The sequence below is a fragment of the Borostomias antarcticus genome (assembly GCF_949987555.1).
Source record: "Borostomias antarcticus genome assembly, chromosome: 8".
Taxonomy (NCBI): domain Eukaryota; kingdom Metazoa; phylum Chordata; class Actinopteri; order Stomiiformes; family Stomiidae; genus Borostomias; species Borostomias antarcticus.
In genome coordinates this window covers 30,996,369-31,012,980 of record NC_140241.1, presented here as the reverse complement: position 1 = coordinate 31,012,980, position 16,612 = coordinate 30,996,369, and the positions used below count along the sequence as shown (strand labels likewise).

Here is a 16,612-nt window from a genome sequence, read left to right as displayed (position 1 = left end):
GAGCCCCACGGAGCCACAGAACAGTCTGTTATTGTGACCGGTCTGGAAAAGGATGAGAAGTCGTGGGAATCCTAACTACCCCCTGGAATCTCTGGGAGATGGTCGTTGTTTTTCATGGCTCTGATCTGTAAAAATAATATAACCAGAGACTCTATTGGATTTAGTTTATTCAACAAAAGCCTTAACGTTATAAACAAGGTTCTTTTTCAGGTTTTTAGTGCATCAGTCATCATAGTAAAATGGTAGGAGAGAGAATGTGTGTTTGTTAACTGTTGATGTGGGAAGATGGGATGCAGATAGGAACCCCTGCTGCCCAGCCGTTTACATACTAGGTCCTGGATCCAAGTTGTCTCTGAAAATCACTGACTTTTTTAATGACCATTTAGTAGTATGACTTGAGTAGGGTAAAGAAAAGAATACTTTGTCACGTCTATAAAAATGAATGTGAATATATTATGCTGTGCTGTTTACATGCAGCGCCAACAGGTGGCAGTGCTGCGTAAACAATAGCATTTCCTTCTGTTGCCAAGTCCAGCGTCCTATGGCAGACTGCCGCAGCAGCATCATAGATAAGATGTCCTCCCACACGTCATGGTCTCAGTCATTTATTATTTATATAGTCTCATAGCCTTCTCTTGTGTTTTAGTATGCTTGTTGATTGGTCAAAAAGATACCTAATCATTATCTTATTCTTCCATATTTTGGACTCTTGTGTGTCAAAGAAGTTAGTTGATCTGTTTGACTTTACCGACCACGTCCCCTCATGTGTCCCCTCATGTGTCCCCTCGTGTCCCTTCATGTGTCCCCTCATGTGTCCCCTCATGTGTCCCCTCATGTGTCCCCTCATGTGTCCCCTCATGTGTCCCTTCATGTGTCCCCTCATGTGTCCCCTCATGTGTCCCCTCATGTGTCCCCTCATGTGTCCCCTCGTGGCGGAGAGATGCTGCTCAGTGAGGGTTAATTCCCATCACCAGTGGACTTGACTTTCCCGCGGGCACACTTGTGATAACAGCAGAGCTTGTTCTTGCGAGGCTTCAAATCATCACCATCCGTCACAGTCAGCTGGCAGCGCCAGCCTCTGAAAGAGGGAAATGGACAGGCCAGCACTTAACCCGTCCTGGACGGTCCGATCATCCCCTGGCGCTGCATCTCCTCCTGCCCGGGCCAGCTGGAACACTGCTCCCTTAATGGCTTGTCTGGCAGGTGGAAGCGCCACTGCCGCATCGTTGTGTCCTACGAGGTGGCGTCTACGTGCCGTACGAGGTGGCGTCTACGTGCCGTACGAGGGGGCGTCTACGTGCCGTACGAGGGGGCGTCTATGTGCCGTACGAGATGGCGTCTGCGTGCCGTACGAGGTGGCGTCTCCGTGCCGTACGAGGTGGTGTCTATGTGCCGTACGAGGTGGCGTCTGCGTGCCGTACGAGGTGGCGTCTACGCGCCGTACGAGGTGGCGTCTACGCGCCGTACGAGGTGGCGTCTACGCGCCGTACGAGATGGCGTCTACGCGCCGTACGAGATGGCGTCTACGTGCCGTACGAGGTGGCGTCTACGTGCCGTACGAGGTGGCGTCTACGTGCCGTACGAGGTGGCGTCTACGTGCCGTACGAGGTGGCGTCTACGCGCCGTACGAGGTGGCGTCCACGCGCCGTACGAGGTGGCGTCTACGCGCCGTACGAGGTGGCGTCTACGCGCCGTACGAGGTGGCGTCTACGCGCCGTACGAGGTGGCGCCTACGTGCCGTACGAGGTGGCGTCTTCGTGCCGGCCCTTCTGCTGAACTCAAGCCTGTCACAGCAACATTGTTAATGTCCTGTAGGTCCTTTTCTCCCTTGGGTGTCTGTCACCCCTGATGCTGCAAGGTCTGGCGGTTAGTGAGCAACGGTCAATAAAAAGATGGCCCTGATTAATTATATTGTCCAGTACTTTTTCTACTTTCACCAATAAAAAAGGATTATAGAAATAAAATAAAAAGGCAGTCATTTAACATTTTGCCACCGCAATCGATGCAAATAATTAAACGACAAAACATCAATATTGTAGATCTCAGATCTCTCTTAGCGTCTGGACTATACCTCCACCCTTTTCAGTTAATTTCTCATAGCTCCAAACCTCTTGAGTTCTCATGTTATATTTAACACATTTGTAATCTGTGTGCGTGCGTGTTTGAGACTCTGAGGTGTGCTGAGTTATAGGCCTGTAGTGGGTTTTGTGGGCTGGGAGCTGTTGCCTTTAGCTTTTCTGGGTTATTGATGTGTGGACCATTTTCCCCTTCTCGTCCTCCCTCCATCCCCCTGCTGTCCTTCTCTCTGTCTCCCATCATTCTCTCTTCCTCTGTCTCCTCTCCCTCCCCCTCCTCTCCATCTTCCCTCCTCCCTCCCTGTCCCGATCAGCAGCGATGCAGGGCTGAGGGCAGCGCTGTCGGACTGGGACTCTGACATGGGCAGCACAGAGAGGCTGAAGGACGGCAGCCGTGGGGACCAGGAGGCAGCACGCCGCCTCGCCCGCCGCCTCTACCACCTGGAGGGCTTCCGCCGCTCCGACGTGGCCAAGCACCTGGGCAAGAAGTGAGTCACCCTGGGGCCTGCCCCACAACCTGCCCCTTCACTAACACACACACACACACACACACACACACACACACACACACACACACACAACCTGTCCCACGCCCACAACCTGCCCCTTCACTAACACACACACACACACAACCTGCCCCTTCACTAACACACACACACACACACACACAGGGACGTGCACATATAGACAGGAGGTGGTGCTAGAGCACCTGCCCTTTGCCCTCTGGACAAGGCAAGTGCCCTTTTGAAAGTAACTTTTTTTTATTTTATTCTTTAACAGTTTAGGCCTACTGTATGTGGCCCATGGTGACATAGATCAATTCTCGATTAAAAGCGTGTAATAATAATGCCCCAAAATGCGTTGTAATTTTACCAGCCTCCCCCCCCCCCCCCCCCTCACACACACGTGCCCGCGGCACACCCGTGCCCCTCCCCTCCCTCTCTTCCGTTGTCAACGGTAAACGCGAAAAGCGACACAAACGGAGGCGCGCTACTCCTCCACTGCCCTTTCCCCATCCAGAGTGCCCGAGTGATGACAGCTAACCAGCCAGGTAACACATAAACCAAAAGAGTTCGCCTCCTAAGCCTCAGTTACCAAACTATAACTTGCATTTATGTGTCTCTGTTGTGAAGTAAGTCATACAGCGCCAAACAGCTGAGCATAAATTAGCCGACTGCCCACCTGCCAAGCTAGACGCTAGGATTTAAATGGATTTAACGTAATGATGACCACCACACGACCAATGTCGGTCGAATGTGTTGTTGGTAGAGCATGTGAAGCTATCGGTATACTTAAGCTCTCGCAAACTAAAAAAACTCTGTCATCACCCCCCCTCCCCCCCCCCGTCAACAACTCGCGCGACAATCAAAATACAAATTATCTGTCAGCAACCCCCCCGCGTCCATCTCGCCGCGCTAGGTGCCCTAATTTTTCACTGAGCACCTGCCCCCCAAAATGTCTGTGCACGCCACTGCACACACACACACACACACACACACACACACACACACACACACACACTCCCTCCCTCCCTCCCTCCCTCCCTCCCTCCCTCCCTCCCTCCCTCCCTCCCTCCCTCCCTCCCTCCCTCCCTCTCTGGGGTCAGGGAAGCACATACATCCCTGGTCACTTTCTACAAAGACTCTTATGGATGTAATGTAACCAGCTTTTAAAACGTGAAAGTGGGCAAGGAAGCCGGCATCGCCACACTCAAGAAAACGAACAGCATTTCATTAGCTGAAGTTCTAAACAATATAGTTCTAGGTTTGAGATACAGTAATCTAATGTCGTGGGTGAACAGGATGTATAGTATTTACTGGACTATGACCCACTGAAGGTCTCGAAACAAGATCACACTGAACCTGAGAAGTCTCACACATGCAAAAACCAGGAATTGTACAGTATGGCACTGCTGCACAAAAATAGCTATACTGGGTCAAACAATTGCCCCTGCCATTTTTGGCCCACCACAATCGGTCAGACACCACCCACCACTACACCACCCCTGCCCAGTGCTGAAAACCAACATGGCTTCTTAGCTTTCCGCTTACTCAACTAGCTAGTGCACTTGGTCTCATCGCGTTCTATGCTAAATGTTTTGCCCCCAAGCGTCGCTGGCAATTTCCTAGCGCTGCTGGTCAGCTCTTCCACAGGGTTTAACACTGGTCTGAGGCACAGCTCCACCTCAGGGACCCACAGTCCTGTTATACACCCCCACACTCTGGGGAAATGGTACGTCCTCCTGTAATACTGGCCCTTCAGCCTCCTACACACACACAAACAGCCTGTCAGACATGCGCTGCTGAACGCTCTGTAATATCACCCCTCCCAGGAAGATGAATGTATCTGTAGTCTGATAACAGGCCGTGTCGATCCCAATGCTTCCTCTGCACCTGGACTGCACATTGGTACTCTTTTTTTCAGGGATAGATGGCAAGACCCAGAAAGAAGTAACAAACGAATTAGTAATAGACAAAGTAATAGAAATTGAGACAAATTAGATAATCACCCAGCAATGATCCTAATTTAGATTGCCCCAACTTTATTAGGCAGAATAAGATTGGCCAATTACCATATTGAGTCTTACTGACAAGATCTCAGTGGTCGTTGTGCAGTGTTGAGGCGTTTGGCCCGCTGCCAGACGAATGGAAAATGTTCACAAATGGTTGTCAAAGCAATAATTAAATACACAGTGGTGTGTGCGTCTCCTAGGAAACAGTCTCGTACATCAGTTTGGAGCTTGTTTTTATTCCGACTGTGGTGCCAACGCTCTCTGGAGAAACGCAGGGGTAGTTAAGTATTAATGTACAGTTGATTTCAAAGTGGAGCTGTGTGGGTGTGTTTATGGCTGTGTGTGTGTGTGTGTGTGTGTGTGTGTGTGTGTGTGTGGGTGTGTTTATGGCTGTGTTGTTCTCCCCACCTTCAAACTAACACTGAATGAAAAGCTGTGCAGATCAAGGTCTGTTGCATTTTGTATATGTATGAAACGCAACAGCGTACAAACTCAAATAAAACAATGAAAGATTCTTGACCTTCCAGGACTGTGTTTGATTATGTGGGTGTTTGTGTGCACGTATTTTTACATTCTTAGCACAATATTTAAGATCATCTGTTTTGTTTGTGACGACTGACTGCTTGAATTGACTGTTGTTTTCCTGTAAGACAAATCTAAACGAGGTCACATTTTATTGTACCCACAGCAATGACTTCAGCAAGATGGTGGCCGAAGAGTACCTCACATTTTTTGAATTTACAGGGATGACATTGGACCAATCTCTCAGGTACCATTTATCTCTTGAAATCATATTGAGAATATAACTGAAGCATGCAGGCAGCAAAGGCAACACTCCAGAACTGTTATCGTGGGTAGCAGGTACTTGAAATAAATTGCTTGACGTGATCAGGGATTTTCGTCTGCTTTAACAAGCCTGAGGTCTTTTGATGAGGTCTGATACTGTGAGAAGATGTGCAGCATGTTTCAGCCGGCGTCTTCTGTGTTTCCTCAGATCCTTCTTGAAAGCTTTTGCACTAATGGGCGAAACCCAGGAGAGAGAGCGGGTTTTGATCCACTTTTCTAATAGGTACTTTCATTGTAACCCTGGCACCGTCACTTCACAAGGTAAATTTTCTCTCTCTCCCAGACGCCTGCTCTAACTGAGAAGCACACATCATGTTCTTGCTTCTGTCCACCGTAGTCAACGTTTAACGTGTAAATTCTGAGGAGGGTCTTGGCAAACGTAATCTCCACTGAGCAGTTTGAACTACCTCTAAACTGGACCATCATCAAGGGTTTCCAGATGATGAAAACTAATTTTTGCTACGATTCACATCTTAGCTTATGAGTATATACTTTAGGGGCTCACTGTGGGCAAAAACAATACTTGAGGGGTGCTGCTCTAACAAGACAGATTCATTGATACTGCTTGGCAAACAAGATAAGTGCTTGTTATCTTTACACTTATGTTCCTGTCTACGAGTGGAAGACTAATGTTTATTTTTGTTGTAGTTCTACAGTTCTACGATCCTCTGTCTGAAAATCATTACCTCCCATTGAGGCATTCATGGCCCAAAGCTGATAAACTGATCAAACTCATTCTACTTGCTACTTCTTTGGCCTAACAGACATATTGAGTTGTATTCTCTCTGGCCATGTCCATTGCAATGAATTAAAGTATATTTGGCTCAATTTTCAAATACACAGCCCACCGTTTTCCAATCCTGGAGTGTCATGTCTCCCCATAGCAACAGTCTTGGTAACAACAAGCCTCTGTGTCCAGTGCCTGAGTAAAGCTCAAACAGGCTCCTCATTGCCAAGACTGTTGCCATGGAAGTGATGTTACACTTCGGCCCTATGTAGAGATGGATATTATCATCATTATCATCACCATCATCGTTTGTACATTTCAAGATGGTCTTTATGCACTTGCCTGGGAAATTTAGAGTAGGGAACATGACGTGTCTAGTTCCACAGCCAGGTGGCCACCAGTTTTGTAAATGTGTGCGTCACCACGTAATTAGCTCTGGTTGTTGTACATTTTCAGAGAGCAAATTAGGCTGTAGTCATCATAAGGGCTGTTGCTATTATCATTCACCTTTGCTTATGAATCTCATTTTGCAGATGGAGTCCATTGCCTTACATGTGCGTTGATGCTTTTGAACACCGATCTTCATGGTCATGTAAGTTCTCTCCGCTTGGCTGGGCTTCCCACCTCTTACTCACCATCTTGACCTCTTGGCTTGTACAGCACACTGCACATCCCGAGGTGTGGGAGGTGTCCGCTGCCTCCATACCTGGGGCAATAGAGCCATGTCCGCTGCCTCCATACCTGGGGCAATAGAGCCCTCTGACACTAGGGGGCCCCACCACCTGCACTCTCTCAATGAGGGTCCAGAAAAATGCTCTTTCTGTTTTTTGGGGAGGTGAGAATGGAGATGAACTATGAGGAGGTGCGCCAGTATCCAAAAAATGAAAAAGATTTAAACAGGGTTATGGTTAGGGTTAGAACATAAAAGGGTTAGGGTTAGGGTTAGGATTAGAACATAAAAATAATGAATATCCAGCAGTCTAAAACAGGAAAATGGTTAGAATGGCAAAGAAGAGTTAAAAGACAAGAATAAAATGTCCCTGGTCCCCCCTGCTGATCTCTGTCCCCAACACACATCAACTGTATTTGATTATCTTAAATAAATTAGCAAGATTAACAGACACATTTGAACAGATTAAGATTAACAGAGATAGGTGAAATGGTTGTCGATTTGTTAATTATTAAGACATTAATGATTGAAGAAACTACTGCCTTAACACACACATGCCTACATTTAAAACTATGGGGAATGTTAAAAGTACAGTGAGGTGGTAGTAGTAGTAGTAGACGTCTTCCTCATAATGACTTCAGCATCCTCTACTCCCCATTCAAGGTTGAGGCCTACAGCAATATTTCAAATTAATCTATCACTTTAAGAGGATTTACCCCGTCCTTTAGAATGGGTGAATGATGAACTCATATAAACACTTCCTGTGGAGAACCAACGAGCCCTCTGCTGCTCAGATGGGGCAGGGACAGTTGGAGGACAGGCATTTTGCCGCCTCTCAATAAATCAACTCAACAGGGATGTGGGTCCAATCAAGTTTGGAGCGATGTGTTCACACGAACCCCACAAAACTCTCATAGAGAAATATTTTACCTTTTAGAATGGAAATTGAATGTGTTTTTAGTGTTCTATCTGCTAGTGCCTCTACTCAACAGGTGACCGTAGGCATATATATATATATGTGTGTGTGTGTGTGTGTGTGTGTGTGTGTGTGTGTGTGTGTGTGTGTGTGTCTTATCAGCCCCGGCACTCAGAAATACCACAGAGCACTGCACTACTGCCTTGCTTCTTATGCAGGGCAGTCTGGCTGTCAAAAGCAGTGCAAGTGGATTACTGTATATTAGTCTTTTTGAACTATACTTTACCTTACTGGAGAGCTTACTGTATATTCAAGTCTGTTTGAATTATACCCGTTCCCTTCTAGAGAGTACTGTCTTTATTACCCGTTCCCTTCTAGAGAGTACTGTTTCTTTATTACCGGTTCCCTTCTAGAGAGTACTGTTTCTTTATTACCCGTTCCCTTCTAGAGAGAACTGTTTCTTTATTACCCGTCCCCTTCTAGAGAGTACTGTTTCTTTATTACCGTTCCCTTCTAGAGAGTACTGTTTCTTTATTACCCGTTCCCTTCTAGAGAGTACTGTTTCTTTATTACCTGTTCCCTTCTAGAGAGTACTGTTTCTTTATTCCTGTGGTTCAGGCAGGATTGTGCTGGGCTCACGACACACCAGGCCCATTTAGAACAATGAGACACATTTCTATAATCCAGCCTTGGCTGCATGGCTGTGCAGACAGGAATCATTGAAACACCTTCAAGCCCATTAAGAGACGCAGCATTGTGCCAAAGTGATATTTTCATGTGCCTTGGGTGAAAACAACTGGCTGTGAATTGATTTGAAGACCACTTGAAAATATATTTATGTTCTCTGTGAGGCAAAGCCAAGGGTTGTCATTGGAGGTGTGAGCAATTCTCAGCCATTCTCTTCCTGTTTTTACAGTTCTCAGCCATTCTCTTCCTGTTTTTACATTGAGTCAACAGGCTTCACTATAATATTGCCAGTTGTTGTGAATCAGAGATTGCGTTAATGTGGATAAATAGACATCTCTTTCTATTATTCAGAAGACAATCAGAACAAAAGCATTGTTCCCCAAACAAGCTTTTTAATTTTTAATTTTATTTGTCCCTTTCTTTGCATTATTTCATATGAATCAGAATTTCCATCTCTCTAGATCAAACCCAGTTCTGTCGCCTTTGGAAATCTTGTGCCAGTCGGAGCATTTGTCAGTGCTCTCCACCTACAGTACAAACTTGTCTGGCGTTGGCAGGAACTGTACAGTCATTGGAACAAAACACCGTCTGCTCATTATGTTAGTATTCACTGTAGCTATCCGCTTGTCCCATCTTTTGTCCCTTGTAATGGTTGCAGTGCTTTTTCATAATATAAAGCTTACTGTACATTACGAACAGACTATTAAAACTTACTGTACATTATGGACAGCCTATTAAAGCTTACTCTACATTATGAACAGCTTATTAAAGTGCCCTATAACCATTTAAAAAGCTTACTGTACATTACAAACAGCCTATTAAAGCGCCCTATAACCATTTAAAAAGCTCCATCTTGTTAATGATAGCAATGTAACATTGAGGGTACTTGGTTATTCATGGTGGCAAAATTATTTTAGGATTTTGAGAGCAGGTGGAAAATGAAATGTCAGTAATGTGAATTGAATTTGAATTGGAAAAATGTCCCTTGACGAATTACAATTCAAGTATGGTTGAGGGTGAGTGTGTCCGTGTCTGTATTGCATGATGTGTTGGATAAATCTGTTTTTGGCTAGGATTTAGTCAATATTCCTTGCAGGAAACTAGCACTGAGCCAGTTTTTAATCGTGTTTACTGGGTCAGTTGTTCAGCGATAATGTTGCTGATTCATCGTTTGGATCATATGACGTGACGTTCCCCTGCAGTCCGTCTAATGGTCTCTTTAAAACACGTCAGTGCTTTAATGTTTGTCAGGGAACTGTGTTATTCAGCATTAGACAGTGTTCTAGTGCAGGAAGTGCTCACGTGTAGGCAGGGGCTTGAGCCAATCCAGAAGGTGAACACAGGGGTCCTAGCAGAAAGGTGACTGGAGCAACTTCTGAGATAATCTCACCTCTGCTGCTAATTGCCACCACTCACGCAAGATGGGATCTTAGTTCCTTGTCTACTTAAAACTATATTTGTTAAATAATTGTATATAAAAAACAACACAGGCCTTGTAGAATTTATGACTTAAATATTAAGCGCTAGTATTGAGGAAGCTTGGAGTTGGGATGATAGTAAGTGCTCTTGGATCATATTGGATGGAGCATCCACTCTCATGTTATGTAATTGAAGTTTACAAGAAGAAATATTACAAAAATGTAAAATCTTAAAATTCATCATCAGATGAGTGGAAAAATATCAGGAGCATGGTTGAAACATACGCTGCTAAGTGTTATTTACAGTATTCGGCTATTGTTCCAAATTAACCTGTTATCATGATTTGTCCATTTTGTAATATTTTGTGCTACCACCTTACTGTACCTTGGTATACCACCAGCAACCTATATACTCCCTCAGAACCAAAAATACTACCTTGGTTTAGTGATCTCTTTAGATGGAAACAAGTGAGAGACAATTGATTGTCTTCTAATTCTTCTAATTCAATAAGATGCTAGCACTTCATCCCCAGATGCCATTTTATGTTAGAATTTGGGGGCTTGGTGTGTATGTAAAAAGTGTTTTCATTGTTTTTTTATACAGGACGCTGCATTTTATACTTTTATGCTTTAACCGTGAATGAGAAATCTATCCACATAGGGTTGGATCTAGGGGCTATTCTAAAGGGGGGACATAAACATGTCCTGCTACACTCACTACTGTATGCTTATGTGCGTCCGCCCCTGTCAATATCTCCAATGATGTAATTGTTGCTAGGCTAGAGTTAACCAGGGTATGTGTGACTGATAAATAGCAGTGTGCGCTCCCATTATCAGAGTTATAATGGTTTCCAACACCTTTCAGAATATCGGCAAGAAGATGACATGCCAGGAATTCATCAATAACCTGGACGGGCTTAATGGAGGACAAGATTTCCACCGAGAGCTCCTGAAGGTAGGTCCTGTTTCTCTACGTACGTAACTGTCAATGGCTGTGTATGAGTGATTGAGGATCTTGTTGTGAAATCTTAAGGCGGGTCACGATGGCATGAGTCAGATAAGACGGATAGAGCGCTTGTGTGAAAGAGGAGACCTCCGTTGGACCAGGTAACACAACTCTTGGTCCACACTGTTCAAATAACAATCTGATCCCCCGAGCCGCCCAAGAGCACTCGGCCTGGCTATTCAGCTGCATTAACCTGATATTCAGTATGACTTACAACTGAAGGACAAAAACTTTCTACCCCTTTATTAATTAGTGCTAGTTGGCTCCTGTCATTGGAGACAGCGTACAGGTCTTTGGGTCTGCCCCCCCCTCCAGTGAAACATCAAACCAGGAAAACAAGGAGCGATCTATTACAGTACACTAATATTATGGCAGCTGCTGTGCTCTGTGGTGAGCTACACTGTATTACAACTAGCCAGTAAGAGGTGAACACTTTTCTTACATGTAAAATGGATACAAAATTCCATAAGTCCATCAAAACAGTATTTTCATTGCAGAGGGATTTTGGACTTTTGTGTTTTTTTCCTGCAAGAAGAGATCGATAATGGAATATTGTGGCTTAATGAACCAGCAGCAGCATACTTTGCTCTAATTTCAGTGAAACAGACAACAACACCTGCTGTCTAATCTCCTCCCATTGTCATTCAAACACATTATCCGGTGTTGGCACACTAGGTGTGGCTGAACCTGAACTCGGCCCCATTGGACATTAGCTCCACGGCCCAGGAAAATAGGAAATGACTAGGGCTATCTCTTGCCAAGTAATTTCTCAGCAGAAATAAACAAATTAAACAATTCCCCAGCCCTCCCCCTCTGTAATAAAATCAATGCATACCTCACGCTTGCAGCAAATTCTTGCATCGACTAGCATTTGGCAATAACACTCCTTGGCATTGGACTGGACCAAATGGTAGGCATGATGACTGTTTCTAGCATAGCAAAGCCCCCACTGTGCCTCCTCCGTATTGCCTTATGCCAGTTTGGATGAGCTAGTTGTCTTGGCAAGCTTCTCCACTTTTTCATCCAGTCATTTTGGGAACTCAGCACATTAATGTTAGGCAGAAGTAGAAAGGGACTGCACTACATATATTGCACTTCAATATTTGCAAAACTGTTGTCAGTTTTCACCACCTCTTTATTCAGAAGATTTAGGATACTTTCTACCGCATTTTGGTTATTTAAGTGTGATCCATGACGGGCCTGTAGGCTAATGCTATTACAACAACTGCATGTTGATATTTTGTGAGAGAGGTAGACGGAACTTTTCAGCTTCTCTTAGGGTAGATTACATCCACGTGAGGGCGAGACTCCGGGCTACAACTAGAATAGCCATGGCCGTCTGAATGTTCAGAGATCAGATAATGTCACCTTTAACTGCTGTTTGAACAGTCAGAATTACAAAAGTCTGATTTGAGCTGTAGGGCTGCAGTGTGAACAAAGCATAAGGTGCTCAGTATGTTGCTGTTGGAGGAAAACTGAACCCCTACCCAGGTGGATGGCTCATTATGTACCCAGGTGGATGGCTCATTATGTACCCAGGTGGATGGCTCATTATGTACCCAGGTGGATGGCTCATTATGTACCCAGGTGGATGGCTCATTATGTACCCAGGTGGATGGCTCATTATGTACCCAGGTGGAGGGCTCATTATGTACCCAGGTGGATGGCTCATTATGTACCCAGGTGGATGGCTCATTATGTACCCAGGTGGATGGCTCATTATGTACCCAGGTGGATGGCTCATTATGTACCCAGGTGGATGGCTCATTATGTACCCAGGTGGATGGCTCATTATGTACCCAGGTGGATGGCTCATTATGTACCCAGGTGGATGGCTCATTATGGCACAAGGTTAAGTTCCTGGACCTTGAGCCAATGTCTGGCATTTCGTGAGGAGAGATTGGAGCTCCCCTTCAAGTACTGTATACTGATGGATGACTTTGTCCTTTTACATGCTTCATGGTTGGCGGGCTCAAGAACCCCTGCGAATAGGTGACAAATGCACTCGCATCAAGGATATTATCTTATCTCATCAACATTAAAAGTAGGCTCAGTTCCACTCTGAAGCAAAATACTTGAATTACTTAATCTAACAGACGTGTGGAAATTGCTTGAGCATTAAGCTGTTTCTTTAAGCTAATATCACCATATTGTTATTGTTTCAGATCCTGTGACTAATTGTGTCCTGTTGCACAGGGTGTCAAGGGCAAGTGAAAATATTCAGCTAGATACTGTAGATCTCTTTTATAACCATATTCACAAACGCTTAATCCCTTATCAACAAAGACCTCAGTCATTACCTTCAAAACACTAGAAAGGGTGCCCAGAGAACACAGACCTCCGTCCATGAATGAAGTCACTCCTTAGGATAAATATCGCCCACTTGCACCATCAAAGAGAGAGCTTTTCGGTGGCATAACTGGTAGTGGTGTTTCTGACCGGGTCATGTGTGCCTGGGTACAGTGTGGGTAGTTGCAGGAGGAGGTGATTCTGACGAGTGATGCACTGACACCTGTCAGATAAGCATGTGCAGTGGTTGAATATGTACATGGATAAAATAATGAGACAGTGATTGATATATAAGAAAGCAGCAAGTCCTCTCTCCCTCTTTCCCCCTAGGATACCAGAGTGCATTTAGTATGAATAGGGTACAATAATGAAGCAATAACTCATGAAAGGGTGTGGTATATGGCCAATATACTATGGGTTGTGCTGCGGTCAGAGGCACGAGGCGCAGCCGAGTGTCCTCGACCAGAACAGTCCATGGTATATTGGCCATATACTGTACCACAACCCTCGTGAGTTATTGCTTTTATACATTCGGATAGGCTACATTTAATTTTAGAATTAATTTCAATTATATTTACAGTAATACATGTTTATTGCTGGGTTTGTGAAAACCATTACTAGTAGGCTACACCACGCTGCCTGTGTCACATGGTTGCAGATAATATATTAGATATTATGACACGGGAGAAATAGGGCTACTATAGCTGTTCTAGCAAAGTTGCTGTGAGGACTTTTTTTTATTTAGAAAAATGTTTTTCAGTTTCTAACTAAATGTAGAATGTCCCCCAGTTAAGGGTGGTGGTGGGGTTCTGACACCTGTTAAAATAAAAACATACAGGATGATGATGAGGAGGAATTATACTTCATAATTAATGATAATAATAATAATAATATATATAAACAGCAATTCTGATGTGTTGAAAGCACAGCAATTGCAATGCCAATTAATATTAGGCTAAAGAAATGACATTTCCCCTCAGTTTAAACCGTTTTGAACCGACTTCCGGTTTAAACCCCGCCCACTTCTGAATACGAATCAGAATAATTAGCTGTCAAAAGCTGTCGCTTTTTTTTTATTTTTTTTTAAAGAACCGTCTCACATCAAATTAATTCAACTAGTCTAGCTAGTAATCAGCCAGCGACCATGTGATGGTCAAACATGAGAGTGCATTTGGAAATATGGGCACCTGTGTCATGCAATATTAAACAGGGTCTTATGATGCTGTATCACATATCCCACTTGTAGATGTACTCTAGTTACATACTCCAATTAATGTACCAGTACCTTTATGATATGCCTGTACTGTGTGTTTTTGTTTTGCAGCACATTTAATGATTGTGATTATGATTAAATGGTTAAAGGTGAAAGCAGGCTTGCTCATTGCCATAGTGCGAGTTGTTTTGTTGAGAAGACGGACATAGATTGACCTTTCACAGCTGGGGTTGTCCCAACCATGCAATAGTAATGTTATGATCTGCGCCTCTGTGATCACGTTGTCTGAGGAGACCCAGGATCTTATTGCCCTTCTAACTAGGTTTATTGCCCTTCTAACTAGGTTTGCAAACAAGTGGCTTCAACATTTCTATTGCACCAATATTTTTTTTCTTTATTGTAATGGTGCAGGTTATAAAGAATCCTTAATTTGTGTATTGTTTTTTTTGATCAATGTGGGTTAGGGTTATGTTTTATACATCTACAGTATCAGGATGTACAGTGAATGTATCATTTCACAGAAGATGAAATGTAGTTTGAACTCAGACAGAACACAATTTGATACAGATTAAATCAATTGTTAATTGTTTACTGTCTAGTGATGGTCATTTGCACTGTCCTGCCTTTGCCCTGTCCTGTCCTGTCCTGTCCTGTCCTGTCCTTCTCCCTGCCCTGCCCTGTCCTGTCCTGTCCTGTCCTGTCCTGTCCTGTCCTGTCCTGTCCTGTCCTGTCCTGTCCTGTCCTGTCCTGTCCTGTCCTGTCCTGTCCTGTCCTTCTCCCTGCCCTGCCCTGTCCTGTCCTGTCCTGTCCTGTCCTGTCCTGTCCTGTCCTGTCCTGTCCTATCCTGTCCTGTCCTGTCCTGTCCTGTCCTGTCCTGTCCTGTCCTGTCCTGTCCTGTCCTGCCCTGCCCTGCCCTGCCCTGTCCTGTCCTGTCCTGTCCTGTCCTGTCCTGTCCTGTCCTGTCATTATCGCGCAGTGCTTCTGGTGAAAGTTTTTTATTTATTTTTTTATCTCAGTTGTTGCCAGGTTTCTTCAGAAATCTTCACATTCAAGGTCTCGTGCTGGCGTGTTACCACGGCCAATCAAGGCTCAAGAGGTTTGATTTTTTGTCCCGCGAAGCTTACAGCTGGGGCGAGTTGAACTTCAGCCCCGACAAAATGTAGCAAACGTTAAACGGTGGTGTGTTGGAACACTGCTGATTGGGTCACACAGAGAAAACGTGTCGTTCAACCTGGAAAGCGTCGGGACTGAGCGCACCTGTGATCATTGCGTCTCTGTGCTCTCTGCCTTTGTGGAATGTGACTGCAGCCTATTCTCCCAAAACCATTCATAGTAGCGCATATCTCAATGTGTTTTATTATGGGAAGACAATTGTAAGCTTGTAGCATATACTGTATATGTGATCTCAAAGTTATATTTGCACTGGCCTGAGCGGGCCATTGAAAAGCGTTATTTACTGGCCCGGAGGTATTCAAGACCGCACCGGGCCAGTGCTTATGTCAAGCGCATGTAGTTTTAATGGCAGAAGGGCACAGCTGTCGCAGCCATGATGTTCGAATGCAAAGGTCGACCAGCTCTATCAAAAGATTTAAATCCAAAGCTCGTGTCTATCTTTAGCTGACCGCTTCCACCCACAAATAGCTAATCTGTCCAGTTCCTTCTAAATTGTGAGAAAGAGAAAGGCTGTTCCTGTACAAGGGCTTGTTTACTATCGTACAGCTCGTCCCCATTTAGATGGTTACAGTGCCAGTGGCACCCGCTGAAGCACAGAGAGATTGATTCTCTAGTTAACATGACAAACTGGGGCCATAGTCAGTTATATGCCTCATTGGCGGGGCTCCTGGGACACACTAGCCTTCAGGGTGACTTGGCTCTCAGATCTTAATTTGTGTCATATCGGCTTAGATGGAATGTGCTACACCAGAGCGGCTCTTCAGGATCAGTTTTGTTTCCACATTTCATTGCGCCTTTTAGTAATGCAGCTCCTGAAAAGTATGAATTGTCATATTGGGTCGTCCGTCAGCAGGGATATCAAGGTAGAGTCATCTGAGTATTTAAGGGGAAACTGATTGGCCTCACTGGTAGTATAATGGCCTCACTGGTAGTATAATGGGACGTGTAAAGGGTGAACAGTACTGAGCTGATAGAACCCTGCGCTGCACCAACCCTGGTCCTGATGGGAGGAGAGTTCCATTCACATCTACACGCTGAGTTCTGCCAGTAAGAAAGGTGTGAATAGAAGTGGATGATGTG

General features: G+C 44.8%; 1 protein-coding gene across 2 annotated transcripts in view; it reads left to right on the top strand.

The window, feature by feature from the left end:
• Positions 1-16,612, top strand: part of psd3l (pleckstrin and Sec7 domain containing 3, like) — a 61,622-nt gene that overhangs the window by 17,711 nt on the left and 27,299 nt on the right. The window contains exons 3-7 of one of the 2 annotated variants that reach the window (XM_084442729.1): positions 2,393-2,563; positions 5,276-5,356; positions 5,582-5,694; positions 6,694-6,752; positions 10,717-10,806. In XM_084442729.1, coding sequence (XP_084298855.1) covers positions 2,393-2,563; positions 5,276-5,356; positions 5,582-5,694; positions 6,694-6,752; positions 10,717-10,806 — 514 coding nt within the window. Of the gene's footprint in view, positions 1-2,389; positions 2,564-5,275; positions 5,357-5,581; positions 5,695-6,693; positions 6,753-10,716; positions 10,807-16,612 lie in introns of both variants that reach the window. The other variant, XM_084442728.1, reaches the window with a different exon arrangement.